This window comes from Brassica napus, chromosome A2 (assembly GCF_020379485.1).
Source record: "Brassica napus cultivar Da-Ae chromosome A2, Da-Ae, whole genome shotgun sequence".
In the NCBI taxonomy this organism is placed as follows: Eukaryota; Viridiplantae; Streptophyta; class Magnoliopsida; order Brassicales; family Brassicaceae; genus Brassica; species Brassica napus.
In genome coordinates this window covers 6,492,779-6,513,278 of record NC_063435.1, presented here as the reverse complement: position 1 = coordinate 6,513,278, position 20,500 = coordinate 6,492,779, and the positions used below count along the sequence as shown (strand labels likewise).

At 26.9% G+C, this 20,500-nt stretch overlaps 2 protein-coding genes across 4 annotated transcripts; one reads left to right on the top strand and one right to left on the bottom strand.

Moving 5' to 3' along the window:
* Positions 1 to 1,783: 1,783 nt before the first annotated feature.
* LOC106419400 (bidirectional sugar transporter SWEET3) lies at positions 1,784 to 3,882 on the bottom strand. 3 transcript variants are annotated; one of them, XM_048753915.1, is made up of 6 exons: positions 3,717 to 3,882; positions 3,146 to 3,182; positions 2,832 to 3,054; positions 2,574 to 2,738; positions 2,356 to 2,475; positions 1,784 to 2,123 (listed from the first exon to the last, which is right to left on the bottom strand). In XM_048753915.1, the coding sequence occupies exons 2-6, from the start codon at positions 3,166 to 3,168 to the stop codon at positions 1,926 to 1,928; spliced, it is 729 nt and encodes a 242-aa protein (XP_048609872.1). In that variant the 5' UTR covers positions 3,169 to 3,182; positions 3,717 to 3,882; the 3' UTR covers positions 1,784 to 1,925. The 3 variants fall into 3 exon arrangements, with proteins under 3 accessions (XP_048609872.1, XP_048609868.1, XP_048609873.1); XM_048753911.1 differs by lacking the exon at positions 3,717 to 3,882 and adding an exon at positions 3,346 to 3,701; XM_048753916.1 differs by lacking the exon at positions 3,717 to 3,882 and adding an exon at positions 3,346 to 3,361 and having other exon boundaries at positions 3,146 to 3,243.
* Positions 3,883 to 13,571: 9,689 nt separating this feature from the next.
* On the top strand, positions 13,572 to 15,963 carry LOC106419411 (transcription factor TRY-like). The gene is made up of 3 exons (XM_013860195.3): positions 13,572 to 13,883; positions 15,027 to 15,114; positions 15,536 to 15,963. Exons 1-3 carry the CDS (start codon positions 13,820 to 13,822, stop codon positions 15,705 to 15,707), a joined length of 324 nt encoding a protein of 107 aa, XP_013715649.1. The 5' UTR covers positions 13,572 to 13,819; the 3' UTR covers positions 15,708 to 15,963.
* Positions 15,964 to 20,500: the final 4,537 nt, after the last annotated feature.

The window sequence follows — 20,500 nt, the reverse complement described above, 5'->3', positions numbered from 1 at the left end:
AACTATATTTTGTGCATTTAGGAGAATTGTCTTATTCTCTGTATAATAAAGCATAAGTCGCTTCACTAATCAGAATTAGACATGTGGCAAAAAAAAAAATTTATTTCCTTTTTCGGCAGCGAAGATATTGCAAAAAAAATATTTGAAATTTTCTTTTCTTCTCCTTTTTTTTCGCCCATCAAAGTATTGCAAAAAAAAAAAAATTAATCTTTGCTTAATCTCCTTTTTGTTCGGCAGTTAAATATTCAAAAACTAACTTCCTAATTTTTCTCAACAAAAAAATTAATTATTGTGGTTTGATTATATTGTATTCACGTTGCACATTTTCTATGTGTATGTAATTATATTACATTTATTATTAATGTAATAAAGGATAGATAAAATACAAACACCATAAAATTAATTTAACAATGCAAAAAGATAAATATAGATAACTACCCAGAATTCTTTATCCCACAAACCATTTTTCTCATTATACTCAACTGAACACCACGATAGTTTCATCTTTCCTTTTCTCTTTATCACTACCGTTTCATATTTTTTGTTAACCATTGTTTCATCTCTTTCTTTTTCACCATTGTAGCCAAAACACTCTGCAAAAGTTTACGATTTCTATCAATATTCTTAGAATAATTCTTCTCTTCTTCTCTAATACATCATCCACTCTTTATTTCTGCAGCGTTTAGGTTGAAGATGCCACTAGAGTATACTCCTATTTTTCAGCTCAATTCATCTCAAAAACAATGGAAAATCTGAGTTTTGGTCTCACGGATATGAGAATACTACTCTAAACATAAACCTGAAGTTGTTCTCGGGATGGAAGAGATCCTCGTGGATGAAAAGGTGTACACATTTTGATATCTTAAAATATTTTGTAGATGAAATTGTTAAGTGTATACATAAATAGTCATCTGTTTTCTTACATTATTTTGTAAACTCATGTGATATTGATATGATCGAGTAATTTTCATACTTGACAGGAAGAAAGGATTCAAGCTTCTGTTTCACAGAAGTTGATAAAAAAAAATTCAAAAAAGACCTACAAGAAGGAGAGTATCTAGATGTCATGAATTTCAAAGTGTTGGGTAACAACGGTGATTACAGTGGAACCACACACCCCTACAAGATAAGTTTTATATTTACTACATATGAAGACCTCTGAGCAGATCCCAAATTTATCACACGCTTCAACTTAAGTTTTTTTCCAGATATTTTATCTCAGTCCAATGTTAATGTTGTCTTCGTAGGTTTGTTCTTTTTCTTAAGCTGTACATAGTTCAATATATAGTGAATTTTGTACATGTTAGTTTCATGTTTTTTTTTAATATTAATTCCAATAAATTTATTTTAAAGAAGAACTATTTACAAAATAAATACAAATGAAAATGAATATAGCAAATACAATATTTCTAGGTGTTACCTAGCTTCAGAAAATTCAAAATTTTGTCTAAAACAAGTTCAATTTTGATTTAAGACATTACGATTCTATTTTTTAAATAATTTAAAAGCAACCAAAAATTATACACGTGCTTAGCACGGGCAGTAATATTAGTGTTTTCCATAAATTAGACAAATAAGTAAAAAAAATATATAAAGTATCAGGTGTGTTTTCTGTGGATTAAACCGTGAGTCCACGTACTCTTTGGATACATTTTACAAAAACAAATAGCCAATAATTCTGATAGACTATCGATTGATCGTTGGGTTTTCCTTTTTTTCCCTTTGTTCCTTTTTATAGACAGAATGGATTGTTTTTTGGTGTAACATATTGGATTTTTTGTCGTCGAGAACAAAAACTCTTGTTTTATTCACATGATACACAATGGAGATGAAACATCATGTAATGAAAGCATAATCCCACGAGACCGTCAAGTTTACTTTAAATCTATGGATTCACATGGAGCTTTTTGGGAGGGAAAAACTAACTAACATGCGTAGTTGAACTTCTTCTCTTTGGCATGACCATCATGATCAACGTCAACTACAAGCTCAAGTTCTCTCTTGTTCTTTTCATCATCCCATTTGCTCATCACTGTTGTTATAATCGGCGTCTCCTTGTTCTTGTACTTACAGTAGAGGATAAGTTGGAGAATCCCCAATGGAGTCCCCACCATATTAGGTGACTATACATGTGTAAGAAATCAATCAACATATTCGAAACCATGCAGTCATGCAAAAGACAATCTCAACAATTTATTGTACTATATATAGTCATACAAACATTAATTTATAATGGACTCTCTTTGTATCTTTATAACCATCAAAGAAGCGTTCTTTATGTTCTAAGGGCCAGTTCAACTTTGTTAAATTAAGAAAACAAACCAAAGAAAGGGAGTGATAACTAGAGAAACGAACCGCAAGAAATAGATCATGGCTGAGTAAACCATAGGCCAACCAAAGGGAGCTAGCCAGAAATGAAAAGAATGACAAGTAAAATGGCATGTACTCCACACTTTTTGTCTCTATCACTTTTTTCTGCATACACATTCACATTATATTAGCTTGATCCATAATAACATTCCAGTATAAATAATATCTCTAGTTAATAGTATTAATATATATAGCTTAATTACCATAACGACGAGAGGAGAACCATACATGGAGATAGAAGCCACGAGGCCGACACTTCCGACGAATGATTTCCGGTGACGGGGCTCGTCAAACACTACGGCTGAGATTACAGCCGTTAACCCGAACAAAACGACGACCACCGGAACAAATATAACACCAACCTTAACCTAATTCAAATGTCTATATAGATCAATGTCACGAATACTATTTTACGAAACAAAAAGGATATGATATCATGTGATACTTAATAAATTATATACCTTTTCTTTGGGCGACGAGTAGTAGAAATATATGAAAATGAAGAGTGATTCGAGAAAGATGCCGACTCCATTGATGGTGACGAGAGGAAGATTCTCCCAAAGATGACTCACAATCGGTAAGCCATACCAAGTGTAAATCAAACAGTTTAAGAGTGTCATAACATAAGGAAAACATGAGAATTCCTCTGTGCTTTTCTTCTTAAACACCCTTGAAAAGGTTAATCTACATATCAATTCAAGTTTTTTAAAAAGTTATAGTTTACTTTGTTGGTTAATTCTATATGAAAATAGTTATTTGTTTTTTTGTTACGTACATTGGAGCGGTATAGAGCAGCATGGAAGCTCCATTTCCTGGCAGAGTTCATATTTAAGTTTTCCAACAACAACAACAAAAACTCACATAAATTTGCTTCTGGTAAAAAATAAAATTTCTGACAATGTTATATTTCTCAAAAAAAAAAAAGATAGATTAAGAAAATATAATATCCCAGAAAAAAATAAAGAAAAAAATTACCCAAGATTCCGATGAATAATCGAAGTTTATCACCCATATATTTAATTGGCCGGAAGAACAAGGATTATGGAATGATTTTTTTTTTTGAGAAAATGGATTATGGAATGGTTGGGAAGTAGGAGAGTTACACCTCTAATGTATGTGTTTATATAACATGTCTTTGGTGCTCATTTTAAAATATTAATCAAAGTTTGGGACATTTTTTAACATTTTAATTCTGAAAATATATTGATGCCATTAATACTATTAGCAATTGATTTTTCTATTAACAAATTGGCAGTGATGAAAATTGTTAGACGTTTTTATTCACAAAGAATCAAAGAATAAGCAATTAATTTATAAAAATTTGTTCAAAACACAATCAATTTTACCAAATTTTAGAAATGCACACAATCGTCGTTCATCACACACGGCTGGAATCTTATGAACCAAAAACGAGCCTGGAAAGATGGTGGATATGAGTCATATGGCATTATGCATATGACATTCTTAGAGAGTTTGACGTGTATGGGGATTTAATAGTTGTTCGTATATACAAAATCTTCCACACATTTTAGTTTTTATAAAAGAAGTGCACGCATAACATTAGATGATATATCACAAAAATTATGTGCTTCAACAACCATTCCATCACAAATTACAAACGCATATGCAAAGTATACCATATAAAAGCAAATTATTTTATCAGATAATAACCTAATACTAGATTCTAATCCACACTTCAAAACATATAAGTATTTTAAATAACAAAAGCTATCTTTATTTTTAATAATTGTATATATTTATAGACAGGTATATTTTTGTGTGATAGACATATTTACCTTTATTGAGATAAAATTGTAGGATTTAAAACTAAAATATTGGTGAAGATAATAATATTATATCATTTTATTATTTTTATATGTATACTAACTATAATATGATATTACAAGATTTTTCAAATTTTAATTTATTCTGTAATTATCATTATGAATGGTTAATGAAATATATGTATATTATATTATTGATATATAATTTATTTGCATTACAGTGAATATTTTTATTTGAACAACTATGTGATATCAATATTTTATAAACTTTAAGTTATAAAACTTATTTGGTGTCTTTCTATCCTAGCATATTATTTTACCGGTGTTTTATTTCATATGAAATTTTCTTTTAAGTTAAATAAATGTAATTCCATTTTAGAAAATACAAATAGATTGAAATGTAAATTTAACTAATTACTTTGTATTTTATGAAACTATTTTGAACTATACAACCTGGAAAAAATTTAGTTTTATTTATTTTCGAATTTGATTTTCATAAATTATCCGATTGTTTCTCTAATCAGTTATTTGATTTATTTAATAATTTGTTCTATGATTGCAACTAAAATTGTTAAAAGGTGGGATATAGTGTTTTACATCGTTTGGACCTATGTTTAATTAATGTATTGTTTGGAATGTTTAATAGTATAATGTTGTCTTTAAAGTATATAGGGATATATGTATGTAATAAAATGTTTTTTTTTGAACTGATGTAATAAAATGTTAGTCTTTTCATTTCTTTTCATTAGTTATCAATAACATTTTTATTGATATAACACATAACTAAATGTTATTTTTAAATAGTGATCATATTCTAATAAGGTATAAGCTTAATACCAAATGAACAAAGATGTTATTCGTTTGATAGATCGTGAAGATTCACGGGTATGTGCTCAGAAGTGTCGATCCAGTTCGTACACCTAAACTTTGATTATCTTTTTTTTTTCTTTCTTTGTAGCACACTAAATTCCAATCCTCAATAAAGAAGACAATCATGTTTAAGCGCCAATGGAAAATATAATAGAAAATGATAATAATGGATGTAGATTAACAAATCAACTTCAATTAAAAAGAGTTAAAGTTGTTTAGAGGTAGCTTTGAGGTAGGTTAGCAACACGTGGGATGTGAACACAAGTGTTCTCTATAACAGATAAGAATTGAACATTAGCTCTTGAATAGACATTTCAACCTTTTTTTAGATCCGTATAACAGATAAATCCATCTACTCTTTATAAATCTGCAGTTTATGAATATACAATGTTTTTTTAAGTGGTGTTATTCAATATTTCGTTTTGGATAATAACTGTTTTAATTATTATTTTTAACAACAACAAAAACTTAATCTTAAAACATAGCAGTGACTTTGAGGTGTATTTAACAACAACAACAAAAACTTAATGATTACCAAAAAAAACTTAATCTTAAAACACGCATTACCTGCATGCACATATACTTTTTTTATTCAGCTGTATACATTTTTGTCAACAGTAGTGAATGCACGCAAAAAAAAAAAAAAACAGTAATGCCATGGATTAATGCATATATAATATTAAAATTAAAGATCCAAATAAAGAAAGAGTGATAATGTTTTCTCAAGCAGGTGCCTCATGTCGTTGGAATCGTAGTGGAAATGGCACCAAAGACTTCCACTCTTCGTTTGTGACCATATCTTCTAATAATCTTTGATTTCAACAAAAGAAAACACTACTTTTCCTAAGCGATTAACTTTAGTTATAATATCTTTGATGCCCACTCTCTTAACCTATTCAATCATTTCATTAACTAATATATACCCCGATAAGTATAATATCAGATTTTTTTGTGCAGGATAAAAAAAAGATTTTCCAAAATTAGTTTTTAACTATATGCCTTTCATATGTAAAATAATATAAAATTATACTCATATTCTTTAATATAAGATGTTTTGCTTGAATGCATATATAAGAATTAAGAAACTTATTTTTAAAAAGATAATATCATTAAATAATATAAATTAAACATAAATTAACCAAACATAAATAATGCAGTAAAATGTAATTAGTTGACCAATTTTCAATAAAGTTAAAGTACTTTAAAAATATCAAAACAATTTATATTTTGAAATATCAAATTTTCTCCAAAACATGTTATACTATGGAAGGGAAGGAGTATAACTTAGTTAGATCCAGCCCAAAATACTAAAAGAGTTTTACACTAAAAGCAACCAAATCGAGATAGTCTCACATGAATTTCTCAAGTAGGTAATACTCATAATTTAATACAACTGAATTGTTAAACTACTTATTATTAAACATGTGGCAAAGGAGTTCTAGTGGATATCTAACAAGTTCTTGTTTAAAAACTTTTGTTTCTCTTTCATAATTTTTTTTAATTCTATTTCTTATTACTACGATATCATCCGATGGACATATTCTAAAAATCACTGAATAAAAATCTAAAGCTTGAGGAACATATTACCATTGAAAACATATTATCAGTTGATTATATTGACCTTTATGTATATTGTGTTGAGCAATGGTCGGAAGAGTTCCAAAAAAAATCAAGAAACCTTTAAAGAAACATTACTTATGATTTTTTGTTTTGAGAAACGGTCATAAAATCATATTTTATGATATTGGGCTGTTTTTATTTAGTAAATGCAAATCAATTGTTTACCCCACGAGGCCCATTTGTATAGAATATATTTTTGTATTTTCAGTACATTAAATAGCCCGGTTTCTTTTTAAATCTTATAGGTTTCATTTAATAAAAATTACTAATAACAGATAAATCCTCTATATATTATTTGAGAAGCATTACAACTTCTTTTTGTAGCCACATGTCATCACTAGGATGATTCTTAGAATCATTAGAGAAATATGTTGGTCCATCTAATTATATAATAAGTTTTTTATTAAACTAACAATAAATTCATTATTAATGTATTTCATTATTTCCTTAAATAAAATTACGGAATTACCTAATGTGGTTAAAGTATATATATGACAATTAATGATTTTGAATAATAAAGATTTGATAAAAATTAGTGTATATTCTATCATATTTGTTTAATTTTAAACTATTAAATAAATTAAACAACCACAATAACCATATAATAAAAAATTTAGATTTTTCTATATATGTTATATTTTGAATTTTGAAAAACGATTATAAATTACTAAAACTGTTAAAAGTTTCACATTGAAATGATTACAAAATTATATAAGTAAAAAGTATAATTTAATTAATTATTAATATTGATATATATATATATATTGTTTTAAATTAAACTATAAACCATATAAAATACATAAATATTTTAGTTTTAAAATTTACTTTGAACAATTTTTTGGTAAAAGTTTTGAACGAACATTGACAACTTATTTTTTTAAAATTATAAATTATTAAAACTATTAATCTCACAATGAAAATTTTGTTGTTAGTAATTTAAATCTTTTGCTATAAAAGATACAAATGATCAAAAACACTATATGAGTAGAAATCATCATTTAATAGACATTAATATTAAAAATATACTAAAATATACTATGTATGTTAGTATCATTTAAATTTAATTACATATCCTATCAAATATTAAAAAAAAATTGGATTAATAAAATTGATTTATATGTTCACACCAATTTAATTATATATTTAATAGTTACTGACTTTTAATTATTCAAAATATATTTATTATTTCAAAATATGTAAAAATATTTAATACATAAAATAATTTTTATATATAATGTTCATCCCGCGCAAGGCGCGGGTCTTAACCTAGTTACATTATAATTACTAAGAATAAAATTTTGTAATTTTTAAACTCATAAACAATTTCTATGACTATAAATACATATTTTTATTTGACAAAAAAATACATGTTTTCATATCATGTCCAAAATATAAGTATATTTTAAATACATATCAACAAAATTGTAAATAGATTAGATTATCTTAAATAAAAATACATCATCTTATAATTAACAAAATTTGACCAAATTTTTAAAAAGAAACAAATCTCGCGATTTCAAAGTGCATGTCAAAATCTAATGTATGATTAAAATTTAAATATTTATAGAATATATTTTTTACTTTAAAACAACTTTCTGAATTTAATCGGTAAAAAGTCTGCAAAATCATCAATCTACATAGAATTGAGGAAGCTGTGGAATGCTCTCTACACGTCCAACCCTAATTAATTCAACTACATAGTCTCCTCGTCAATCAACCTTCGGGCTCATAACTCTATTATCAATTTAATGAGAGCATCTAAGTCAAATCTAAATTAGCTCATGTGTTGTTGAAATGGATGAGGCTAAGCGGATGTACATCTTTGTCAAATGCATTGTAACCCCCCTCGGAAAAAAAAAGCAAGTAGTGAAAGACAGTATCTACTTATTCGTAAATACATTTCCGATCGAAATCGTCAGAACATTCAGTGGTCCTTACTCTATTGTCAACAATGTTGTTTAACCAATCAAACATCTACAGTTCAACAGATTCTTAAAAGAAAAAGAGCTTTGCCTCAATGATGTTCAAATGATATTATAATGACAAGATTTAACAAAATACTTTAGTACTAGGATAAGACCCGCGCCTTGCGCGGAATTAAGTTATTATTTTTATTATATTTTGAAGAATGAAACAATAGTTTGGCTTCATTTGGATTACGGGTGTTCAATCCGGATATCGGGTTGGTTTCGGTTCGGTTTTTTATTATATATTTAATGTGATTTTTAAATATCTTTTAATAATATAAAATTAAAAAAAGAACTAAGATACAAAAATTGTTATCAAATATTTATTATTCATAATAATTAATTTTCACATATACGTTAATCATATTAGGTAATTTCGTAGCTTTTATTTAAGGAAAGTGCAAACCATTTTGTGGTACATTATTTATCAATTCGATAGTTAGTTTAATAAAAAGTGTAATATAAGTTAAGATGGACCAACCTATTTTTCTAAGAATAGTATATTTTGTATAGTTATTTATTAAATAAGAATTTATAATCATACGGTTCTATGATCATTCATATCGTTTTATAGCAAAATATATAAATCATCGATAACAAAATTTTCAATCTGAAATCTTTAATAAGTTTATAATTTATAAATGTTCTTGAAAATTCATTGAAAGTTTTAATATTAAAATATTTATGTAATCTTATGGTATATAATGTTTAATCTATATATATATATTTATTTTATTATTAAATGATATTTTTTACTCATATGGTTTTAAAATCATGTGTATCTTCTTATAATAAAAATGTTAAACCATTGATCATTAATTTTTAACATAATAATTTTAATAGTTTTAGTCATTTATTGTCGTTTTTAAAAATTCAAAATATAACATATACGAAAAAATCTAAATTTTATTTTTATAGCTAATTTGATTGTTTAATTTATTTTAATAATATAAAATGAAACAAAAAATGATGGAGGAGATATAAATTGTTATCAAATCTTTATTATTACAATCATTAATTGTCATATATATATTAGTCATTTATGGTAATTTCGTACGTTTTATTTAAGGAAAGAAAATAACATATCATATTATTATATCATATAGTTTGACCAACTTATGTATCTAACAACATATAAAAATCGAATGTGGATCTACTTATTTTTCAATTGAATGTAATTGACTACCTAATTGAGTGTCACCTATGCATTGGGGTCTCTTTTAATTAATACAAAATTGAGCTTACATCTTTTCAAATGTTCCTCAATTAATATATAGGGGATATAGATAAATGGGGTACACATACCTGTAGGCTCATATCATACGTTGCGGACAAAGATATGTTCATTTAGGACTAAGAATGTTAGTTGAAGACTTGGAAGTGGCTTACCATCGGCTACAACTATGTTTCAATTTGGTTCGTTTTTTCTTTCTCTTTTAACTTTATCAGCTCCAAAACTATTGTTAGTAGCTGCTCTTTTCTATCTGTCTTTACTTTATTGTAGTGACAAATTTATTGTTACGACAGACCAAAAAAATCTGTAAAAGTGTTTTAATTATAAAGTGGAAAGAGAAATAGATAGAGACTGCTTTTGTGATTAATGACTACCCACACTTACCCAGGAGAAAACATAATGCTGCTTATCAATTGTACTAGGTTAAGATCCGCGGAATGAACATTATATATAAATTATTTTATATATTATGTGTTTATAACATATTATGAAATAATAAATATATATTGAATAAAAATATCATTATCTACTATTTATATAATTAAATTGGTTACTATATAAATAATTTTTTTAATTTTTATTATATGATTACTATGATTGTTTAATTTATTTTAATAACTTAAAATTAAACAAATATAATTATAATACACACTTATCTTTATCAAATCTTTATTATTTAAAATCATTAATTGTCATATATACTTTAGCCACATTAGGCAATTCTGTAATCTTATTTAAGGAAATAATGAAGTACATTAATAATATATTTATTGTGGTTTAATAAGAAGTTTATTATATATTTAGATAGACTAACCTATTTCTCTAAGGATTCTAAGAATCATTCTAGTGATGACACGTGACTACAAAAAAATGTTGCAATACTTCTCAAATAATATATAGGGGATTACAAAAAGAAATCACATATTTGTCCGTTTTGTGCTAGCCGGTTCAAGGTTTTCCGTAACTCAAAGTTGTATACCCTTTAATAGAAAAAACGTATATATAAAAATGTTTAAGAGTTTATATATGAAATTTATAAAAAATAGTTCGAAAAAAAATATATCTAAAACCTATTCTGCCAAAAACAATTTCAGCTTTTGACCCACGAAACACGTTTGTCTCTGGAAAAAAAATATTTATTCTAAAAACAATATTTAAAAATGGACCTCCTATCTTGAGAAACAAGGGAGTTACCCATGATTTTAGACACTGGATACTCTATGCGGATCATGTGGTTTTACTGTAGCTACACCAATCTCTTTTTAGTCCAAGCTGATTTTTTATATATTTAAAATAGTATATGTCATGTCCTAAAACCCTGTTAAAAAATGCGGCTGTCTACACGTTGTTCGGAGGTTGACTGCGGCGAATATGCCCAAATCGGTGTAGCCAGGCGTTGATCTGCGTAAGACCGCTTAGTTTCCGTTGACCGCCTAATTCCCGCATTGTCTGCTTAAGTTTTTTTCGTCCATGTAAAGTTAAAACACAGTTGATTATTTTTTACTCATTATTGACAGATTTTGTGTAATTATTCTTTACTAAATAACTACAATTAGCTATCAAACTTAAAACAAACACATACATACTGCATTTAGGGAATTTTTCGTACCAAACACACCATTTACGAATCAAAAAGAGATTGTTTAAAATTATATATAAAAAGTTATATGATTATGTCTAAGAACTTGTGTCATCATATTTAAAAATAGCTAAATATATTATAAATATATTAAATTGTATTTAAAACTAGGCTCCGGATAATTTTCAAGTACTCCATGATTTTTCGGTAACTCGCTAAGTCCAGAATTACCGACTGACTAGCGTCTAACATAGTTCCGAACATGGCTTAAAACTAAAAATAACATTAGACTTAGATAAATAAGCTTAGATGGACAGTATAATTTGTTGAATTTATTAACCAATATACCAAACGACCACAACTTAACTATGTAGAATGTAGATTGTGTAGTATTTTCACTGAAACTGAATAAACCCTATATGCTGGTAGTATTGTTATTTGGTGGTGATTAATTTGAGGAGGAAAAGCCCAATACGGTGAAGCTATTAGGGTTTGAGTTTCGGTCACTATAACATTTTGGCATCGTTAGAGACAGAGGACCGACACGTGGCAACACGTGATTAGTTTGGATCACTTCTCTCGGACCAATATACTCTTGTATAATTCAAAAAAAAAAAAACTTTATCGTCACAATATAGTAGTCATTAGAGAAAAACGAACGTCTCGCTAAATAATTCTAGAATAATGTCATATGCCGGGAGTAAGGAGCGTTGTCAAAATCCTATCACTGCTTTGGATATAAGTTTGCTGTTAGTGTGGAACACCTTCTTCTTTATAATCACTTTCGTCTTTTGGATGCACGTTGTGGTGAGTCGCCTGCTTTTTCATCGACTTCTCCTTCGCCTTGCACATCGAAAATCAAGAGCTACTACCACTAAAGTGTCAAAATCTTGGGTTCTGTGATTTTGGGGTTAATAGGTCAGGAATTTTATGCTTTCTAATTTAGTGTTTTTCTTGATTCATTCTGGTCGGGTCATGTAGGTGTAATCAGATAATAATTCAGTTTCATTCCAATTTACTATTGGTGTTATATTTTTAATGATTTACTAGATCTTGACATGCGCCTCCGCACGGGTGTTGGATTTAACTTGCGTTCAATGTAAATTTATAAACCATTGATTTTATAAAATGTACATTTATATTTTTATGTTTTGTAAAATATATTTAGAGTAAAATATATTATATTATAATATAGATGTTTGATAAAAAAATTTTATCTGTACATAATATTATATTTATAATTTTATAACTTGATGCAATTTGATGTAATTGTAATATTCATATATTAACCTATTGATTTTTTTGTTTATTTATTGAAAATGATTTAATTTTTTATAGTAGGTTTTTATGAATTATTATTAATTTTATGATATTTGGTTTTCTTGTAAATTGTATTGTAGCAAATTAATATATATTATATATTACAGTTTGTGTTTTTACTTTCAGTAAAAAGAAATAACAATTTATCGTAATTAATTAATTTAAATTTTTGATTTTAAGTGAAGTGGCAAATTTGTAAATAAAAAAGAAATGCAATGGCTAAATGTGTAAATAAAAAAATATTTAATCTGCTATCTTCATTTCCAAACAATTCACATTTAATCTACTATCCAAGTTTTCAAACAACAAAATCTGTAAATGAAAAAGAAATATGGTGACTAAATATGTAAAGAAAAAAAATATTTAATCTGTTATCCTTGTTTCCAAGCAACTTTCATTTAATCTACTATCTAAGTTTTCAAACAGTATCAAAAGGTATTTTAATTTTAATAATATAGATTTGTAAACGGTAAACCGATTAACGTTTAGGTTTAGAATTTTCATGTTTCGAACTATGATTTTGGAGTGTATATATATATATCTAAATTTGAAAAGCTTGACATTAATTTGTTTCTGGGAATATGTAATACGAAGTTTTTGTTTTGATCATTTCTAGTACTATAAAATAGTATTCTGGAAAAATATACTATTGTTTTTTCAAAAAAAAAAATATACTATTGTTTATCCCAAAATTAACAGTGGAAAAAACATAGAAAATCGTGGAATTTGCTCCACTATTTGAAAATTAAAGGTGTAGAAAATTTGTAGAGGAAATAGTAATTTTGTTACTATTTGACGAATGAGAACAAAATCAGCCTTCAAATACTTACAAATCCCAATAAAAAACTTCATCTCCATGTGTACATGAGAGTGTCAACGACAAGTCTACACCAAGGCTAAGATGTCAACAAAGACCACACAACACATCTTACTTTTAGTTTGTAAAGGCTGTTCGTTGGACATTTCATCCTCTCCATCTCTCTCCTCTTTTTTCTCTATAAACTCTCATCTCTCACATTTTTTTTGCATTCTCCAACAAGACCTCAAATTTCATTTACCTTATTCTGACTAGCTCATGGATAACACCAACCGTCGTCGCCGTCCTAAACAACACAAAGTCACTCTCGAAGACTCTGAAGGTCCCTCACTATTCCCTTATATTTAGTTCTTACCTCGAATTTACTTGTTTACGTAATTTTTCATGGATAGAAGCAATAAATATAGATGCTTTTGCACATCTTGAAAGCATTTTCTGGCTTCGATTTTGAATTTAGTTCATAGAATCTGATTTGGCCTAGTGATTGACTGTAGAGTGGAAAACGAAGCAAATGTTCACTTCTAAATTAGTTAAACGAGGGAAGTCCTAAGTAACTAAAAGTATCAAGATTAGTATTAAAATTTAACCCAAAAATCATTTATACTAATTTAAGAGTCATTCTTGGGTTCACCCCCTAGGATGAACCTCTAGGTTTACCAACCAATAGGATTTCATTATTTCAAATTCGATATCTTTTAAAAAAGGAAACAAAATATTCTCAAATTATATTATGTTTTTAAAATAAAAAAAGATAATAGTTACAGAAAAAAAAAATTAAAAAAAAATATATTTTTAATGTTCTCAACAAAACACTAAACCCTAAATCCTAATCCCTAAACCCTAAATCCTAAACCCTAAACCCTTGGATAAACCCTAAACCCTTGGATAAACCCTAAACCCTTGGGTAAACCCTAAACCCTTGGATAAATCCTAAACTCTAAGTAAAAAACACTAAAACCCTAAACCCTAAATGCTTGAATGTTTTAGTGTATAGTGATTTTGATTTAGAGTTTAGGATTTATCCTAGAGCTTAGGATTTATCCTAGAGTTTAGGGTTTATCCAAGGGTTTAGGGTTTAAGATTAAGGGTTTAGGGATTAAAATTTAGGGTTTAGGGTTTAATGTTATGCTGACGACGTAAATTTTTTTTTTTTGTAATTATTACTATTTTCTTTTTACATTTTAATTTTAAAAACATAATATAATTTGATAATATTTTGTTTCCTTTTTTAAAAGATATCGAATATAAAATAAAACAATCCTATTAGTTGGTGAACCTAGAGGTTCACCTTAGGGGGTGGTCCTAAGAATAAGTCCTAATTTAATATCTGTTTGAGTTAAATGGTTGAAAATATATGTGCAGAAGTGAGCAGTATCGAATAGAAGTTTATAAATATGACAGAACAAGAAGATATCATCCTATTTAATATTTGTCTGAGTTTAATTGGTTGAAAATATATGTGCAGAAGTGAGCAGTATCGAATGGAAGTTTATCAATATGACAGAACAAGAAGAAGATATTATCCTTCGAATGTATAGACTTGTCGGTGATAGGTAACAATTTCTTTCTTCATCATCTTCTTAATTGTTTTTCTGTCAATTATCTCGACCGAAAGAAAAATGATCCTGTATACATTGATAGGTAAATAAATTTAATATGCTTGTGTATTTCTAAGCAAACATACGCTAATTTAGGCATGCACTTACGTTTGTAGTTGTACAGTGTACAATGTTGTAGTGGAAGCACATGGTGTCCACTAATTTTCTTAAAAAACATTTAAGTAAAGCTTTCACGTTCATTAAATTATATACGTACACATACATTGATATATGAAGCAAGAAACCTAATTTGCTTTCTTTATCGATAAGTATTTATGAATAAATGATTGCTTGCTCTACAATTGACAAAATAAAATTTTAATGCCTACAAACTAAATAGAAAAGGGTGTAATTTGTGTAATTTTTTTTATGTTAGGTGGGATTTAATAGCAGGACGAGTGCCAGGAAGACAGCCAGAAGAGATTGAAAGATACTGGATTATGAGAAACAGTGATAGCTTTGCTGAAAAACGACTCCAACTTCACCACTCTTCCTCTCATAAAAATAACAAACTTCATCGTCCACGTCCCTCTATTTACCCTTCTTAGTTTTTAGTGCCATTTATATTTTCTGCCTCACAACAAAAAATGGTGTAATAGTTGCAGTTTTATTTAGCATAACGAAAATTGTATGTTTATTTTGTCGTTTTTTATTTTAATGTTCTAATTAGTAATCAACTATTAATGATCGGTGTGGTTAATAATAATATTATATAAACAATTTTTTTGAACACTTAATATAAACAAATTGCAATCAGGTTAAATAATACTCCCTCCGGATTTGAATATATGATGTTTAAAGTTGTGCACACATATTAAGAGAAATTAAATACTTACTTTTATCAAATATTTTTTTGTTTTACTTTTAGTTAGTTTAAAGATTTATTTGAATCCCAATAAAATTCAACCACTTATATTTTTTACATTTTGATTTATATTTTATTTTAAAAACAAATGCATTAATGAAAAATAGAACATCATACATTTGTATACAAGGAAAAAAACTAAAACATCATATATTCAAATCCGGAGGGAGTACATAAACTATATGGGTTACTCAATCTTAAATTTGGAATGATTCAAGTTTGATGACATTTTAGATGAACTGTGATGAATTTAAAGTTGTTATGAAGATATATAAATAAAATCAAAAATAAAGTTTTCCAAAGAACACAGTAAAACCAAATTTGAAATATTTTACAGAAATCACCATAAACTCTTGAAATCAGACGAAAAATCTCTTATAAAGTTTACAAACATTTAAGGTGTTTTTCAAATCATAGGTTGAATAATGGAAGAGTTTGAAATTAATATGGAAGAAAACTTGTCCTATACCATGAATTCAGAAACATTGAAAATTTCCAGATCCAACAGATAGATTTTGATTTAAAAAGCATATACAAGAATATAAGTCTTCCTAAAAATTAGAATCTAATAAAACCCCCAAAAAGTTGACCACAAAGCAAAAGTAGACAACTATCAAAATTGGGAAAATTGTTTTTTTTTTTGCCAAAAAATGCATATTAGGTTAATTTTTTTATGTACCATTTTTTCTTCTAATACCCTTTAGTATTTTCCAAAATAAATCAAATAAATAGTTTTACAAACAAACAAAAAATTCAAAAAATAGTAACTATTGACAAAATAACTATATCAACTTATTGGTATTTTTTCGGTTCTAAAAATTTTTAAATCATAATTCCATATTTTGTTCTAGAAAAAGTAGAATTGACATTCTACACAGTAGTAAATGTAATCCACTTTTTCCATTGAATCTAATATGTTTAGAAAACGCAATTTACGCAAATAATAGTAGTATAAAAAATATTTGGAAAACACTTTATGCTCTTAACATATCGTTCTAAAATCTGTAGAATCCGGAATCTACACATTACTATAAATCTAAAACCTGTAGAAATTGGAATTTCACACATTACTATAAATCTAAAACTAGTAGAAATCAATTTCAAACATGTTTACTGTGTTCTATATATAGTAGAATACAAATTCTACATATAAGGATAATCAATTCCAAAAATATGGGAAGAGAATATTTGGAAATATTCAATTTTCTTGTATTTATTAAATAGATTTTTTTAAAAAAAAATCGTGAATTAGAAAATCAGTTTTTAAATTAAAAAAAAAATCAAAACATTGATTTGGAAACTTTTTCTCACACCATATTTTTTTCCCTTTGTTCTTCAAGGAGAAGAGAAAAATGGATTTGATTGATTAGAAATCGAGTTTTAAGAGTTCAGCTCGTGTTTGTTCGGTTCAAATCAAGTGGGAATCAAACAAGATTTAACCGACGAAAACCAAGAAATCGATTTGGAAGACTTACATGGGCACGGGATCGATCGATTCCGAAGACGCGACCGATAGATCAAAGTAGGATCGAGCTTATGCAATCGACTGACCTGGCCTAGGTCGATCAGTATATACTCTGCATATTTTCGTTGTTCTGGATATATTTATCAGGATCAGACAGTTCTAATCAAACGGTTGCTTACGGGATCGATCGATCCCTTTGAGTAAAAAAAACTTTGAACTTTAGTTTTTTTTGGGGATTTTTAATATTTTTTAACCCATGTTTTATTAATTGTAATTTCGAATTTTTAATTGAAATTAAAGGTAGTGTTGCCATTTTGAAAATATTTAGACTAATAGAACATAAAGTATATGAGATTAGCCTAATAGGACATAGTTATCATTTTTGTGGCCTAAAAAAACAATTTTCTCATTAAAATTTTAGTTACAGTTGAGTAATATAACATATGCTGAACAGACTTAAAGAGTATTTTAAAAATTCTTGACAAGTATAACAGGAAAACTAATGAAAAGTATATATATACACTTTGATAACTTAAGAAAACACATTCTGACATTCGTTATCAGCAATTAGGGATTCTAAATTTTAAATTTATTTTTTTTATCAATGATATGCGTCAGGTATAATACTTCATATGTTTGAATATATAAGCAGTATTGAATATTTCTTACAATATAAGTAGTTTTCGAAGCTTAATGCAAAAGGTAAAGGGATAAAAAAATATTTAAACAAAATTTTAAAATCAAATATGGAAACGTTATTTATCATGGGTCCCTTTTCTCTTCAATTAAATGCTAACCATAACTGACAAAAAAAAATGCTAACCATAAAAAAAATATTCCATCGGTTCTGAAATGTAAAATGTTTAGAATAACTTTTATGTTTCAATATATAAGATGTTCTCATCTTTCTAGATAACTTTAAGTTTATCAAAAATTGTATAATCAATCAAATTTAATAGTTTATTTTGTAATTGGTTGAGTAGTTTTTAGTTTATAATTTTAATGATACTTTTTAGGTAAAAAGTAATTTTTTAATAAGTGTGCACTATCCAAAACATCTTACATTTCAGAACAGAGAGAGTATTTTTCTTAATTTTAACTTAAATTAATTATAATGTTAAACAGAGAGTATTATAAATTAACTAAAATTTATACTTTGTTTAGCTACTAACTACTTTAAATGGATTGAATCTCCTCATCATAGTCGTGGCGTGTTCCTAATTACGAAGAGTTATCGAGGAGACTAAGATGATTTTTATGTTCCATTTATTACTTTTCTTGAACGTGAGAGCATTTATTAATTAAAAGATACCCTTCCGTTTCATTTTAAGAGTCGTTTCAGATTTGTGCACACAAGTTAAGAAAACAATTAATTTTATATATTTTCTATATAAAAACATCATTACTTTTACACCTAAACATATTTCAACTAATAAAAATAAATTAATAATTTTGCATTAAAAATCAAAAACGATATTTATTTTATAACGAAAAAATTATCTACAACATACTTATTATAAAACATAGGGAGTACTTGATACTCCCTCTGTTGCTAAATTATATTCTCTTTGGTCTCTTTTAAATGACTCTTTAGAATATTTCACACAAATTTAGGCTATTTACACAATACCTATTTTAACTTTTTATATATACTTGATTTTCTCCGGCCATTATTACGACAAATAGGGTTAAAATAAGTCAACTTTGGTCCTTTTTTGCCTAGAATTTTGGAAACGTCAACTATAGTGGAATAAAATAAAAATACTAAAATGTCATTTAAAAAATTCGGAGGGTGTATAAGTTTATATATTTTTACACATATTAAAAAGATATATTAATTTTTGATTATAAATTTATTATCTTTTGTGTTTAACAATTTTTATTTATTTTAAACCAATAAGAATTTAAGAAGTACAATTATTTTTCGAAGTATAATTTATCATTATTAGCTAATAAAACATACCTAAAACATAAAACTTATATTTTTGATTTTTTAAAAAAGAATATTTACCTTTCAGGAACAAAGGGAGTATTACACAAGTTCATAACACAACAATATGAAACAAAATGTTTTAAAAGAATAACAATATGAAACAATACAGTCTCATAGTGTGTGTGTGTGTGTGTTGCTCGTTGATAAAAAAATAATAGTTGACATGCTGATGAATTGACCTTCGCTAAAAAGAACACTCCATCAACTACTACTAACTTTTTCCTTGGCTTTCGTTGTTTAATAGTTGGCATGCTGATTTGAAAATCGCTAAATTTTGTTATATACAGGCGTGTTGTGGTCTTTCGAAAGATGTGCTTTCGCAAGCTGTGTATTCATATGTTGTATTTTTGAATATGAATGATGTTTCATAATTTAAAAAGGACACCCAAGGGCACATGATGTCGTTTCACATATACTAGTCTTAATCCCAGTTAAAATATGCTTCATAAGTAGTAGAACCCATTTCGGATAATAAAGGTACGGGGAATATAAATAAATAGTAAAGGAAAATTGCATTTTGAACCACGAAGGTATAAAAAGGTGGCACTTTAAATTTCGGTGTTAAAAAACTCATACTTCAAACAATCAAACCATTTATATTAACACACAAAATCTTGAAATTAATTTACTTCTTTAGCATGTAAAAATGTGCATGTTACTGTTTATCCATGTGTAAAAAGATATGATTTGTCTATTACTTTTTATATTTTTGAATAGTAATTAATAAATAAGAAATACAGTTAAGATAATAAAAATTTCAAAATTTAATTCAAAAATAAGAAATAAATGCAAAAATAAATAAAAACTCATAATAATAATAATAATAATAATAATAATAATAATAATAATAATAATTGAGTAAAATTTTAAATCATCCCTTATATACTAAAGCGCAAGTCGCACGATGAATCAGAAATTGCCATGTGTAATAACTTTAAAAGAACAAAAAAAATAATTGCCACATGGAAAATTTTCTAAAAGCAATAAAAAACAATTCCGTTTAAAGAAAATATTAAAT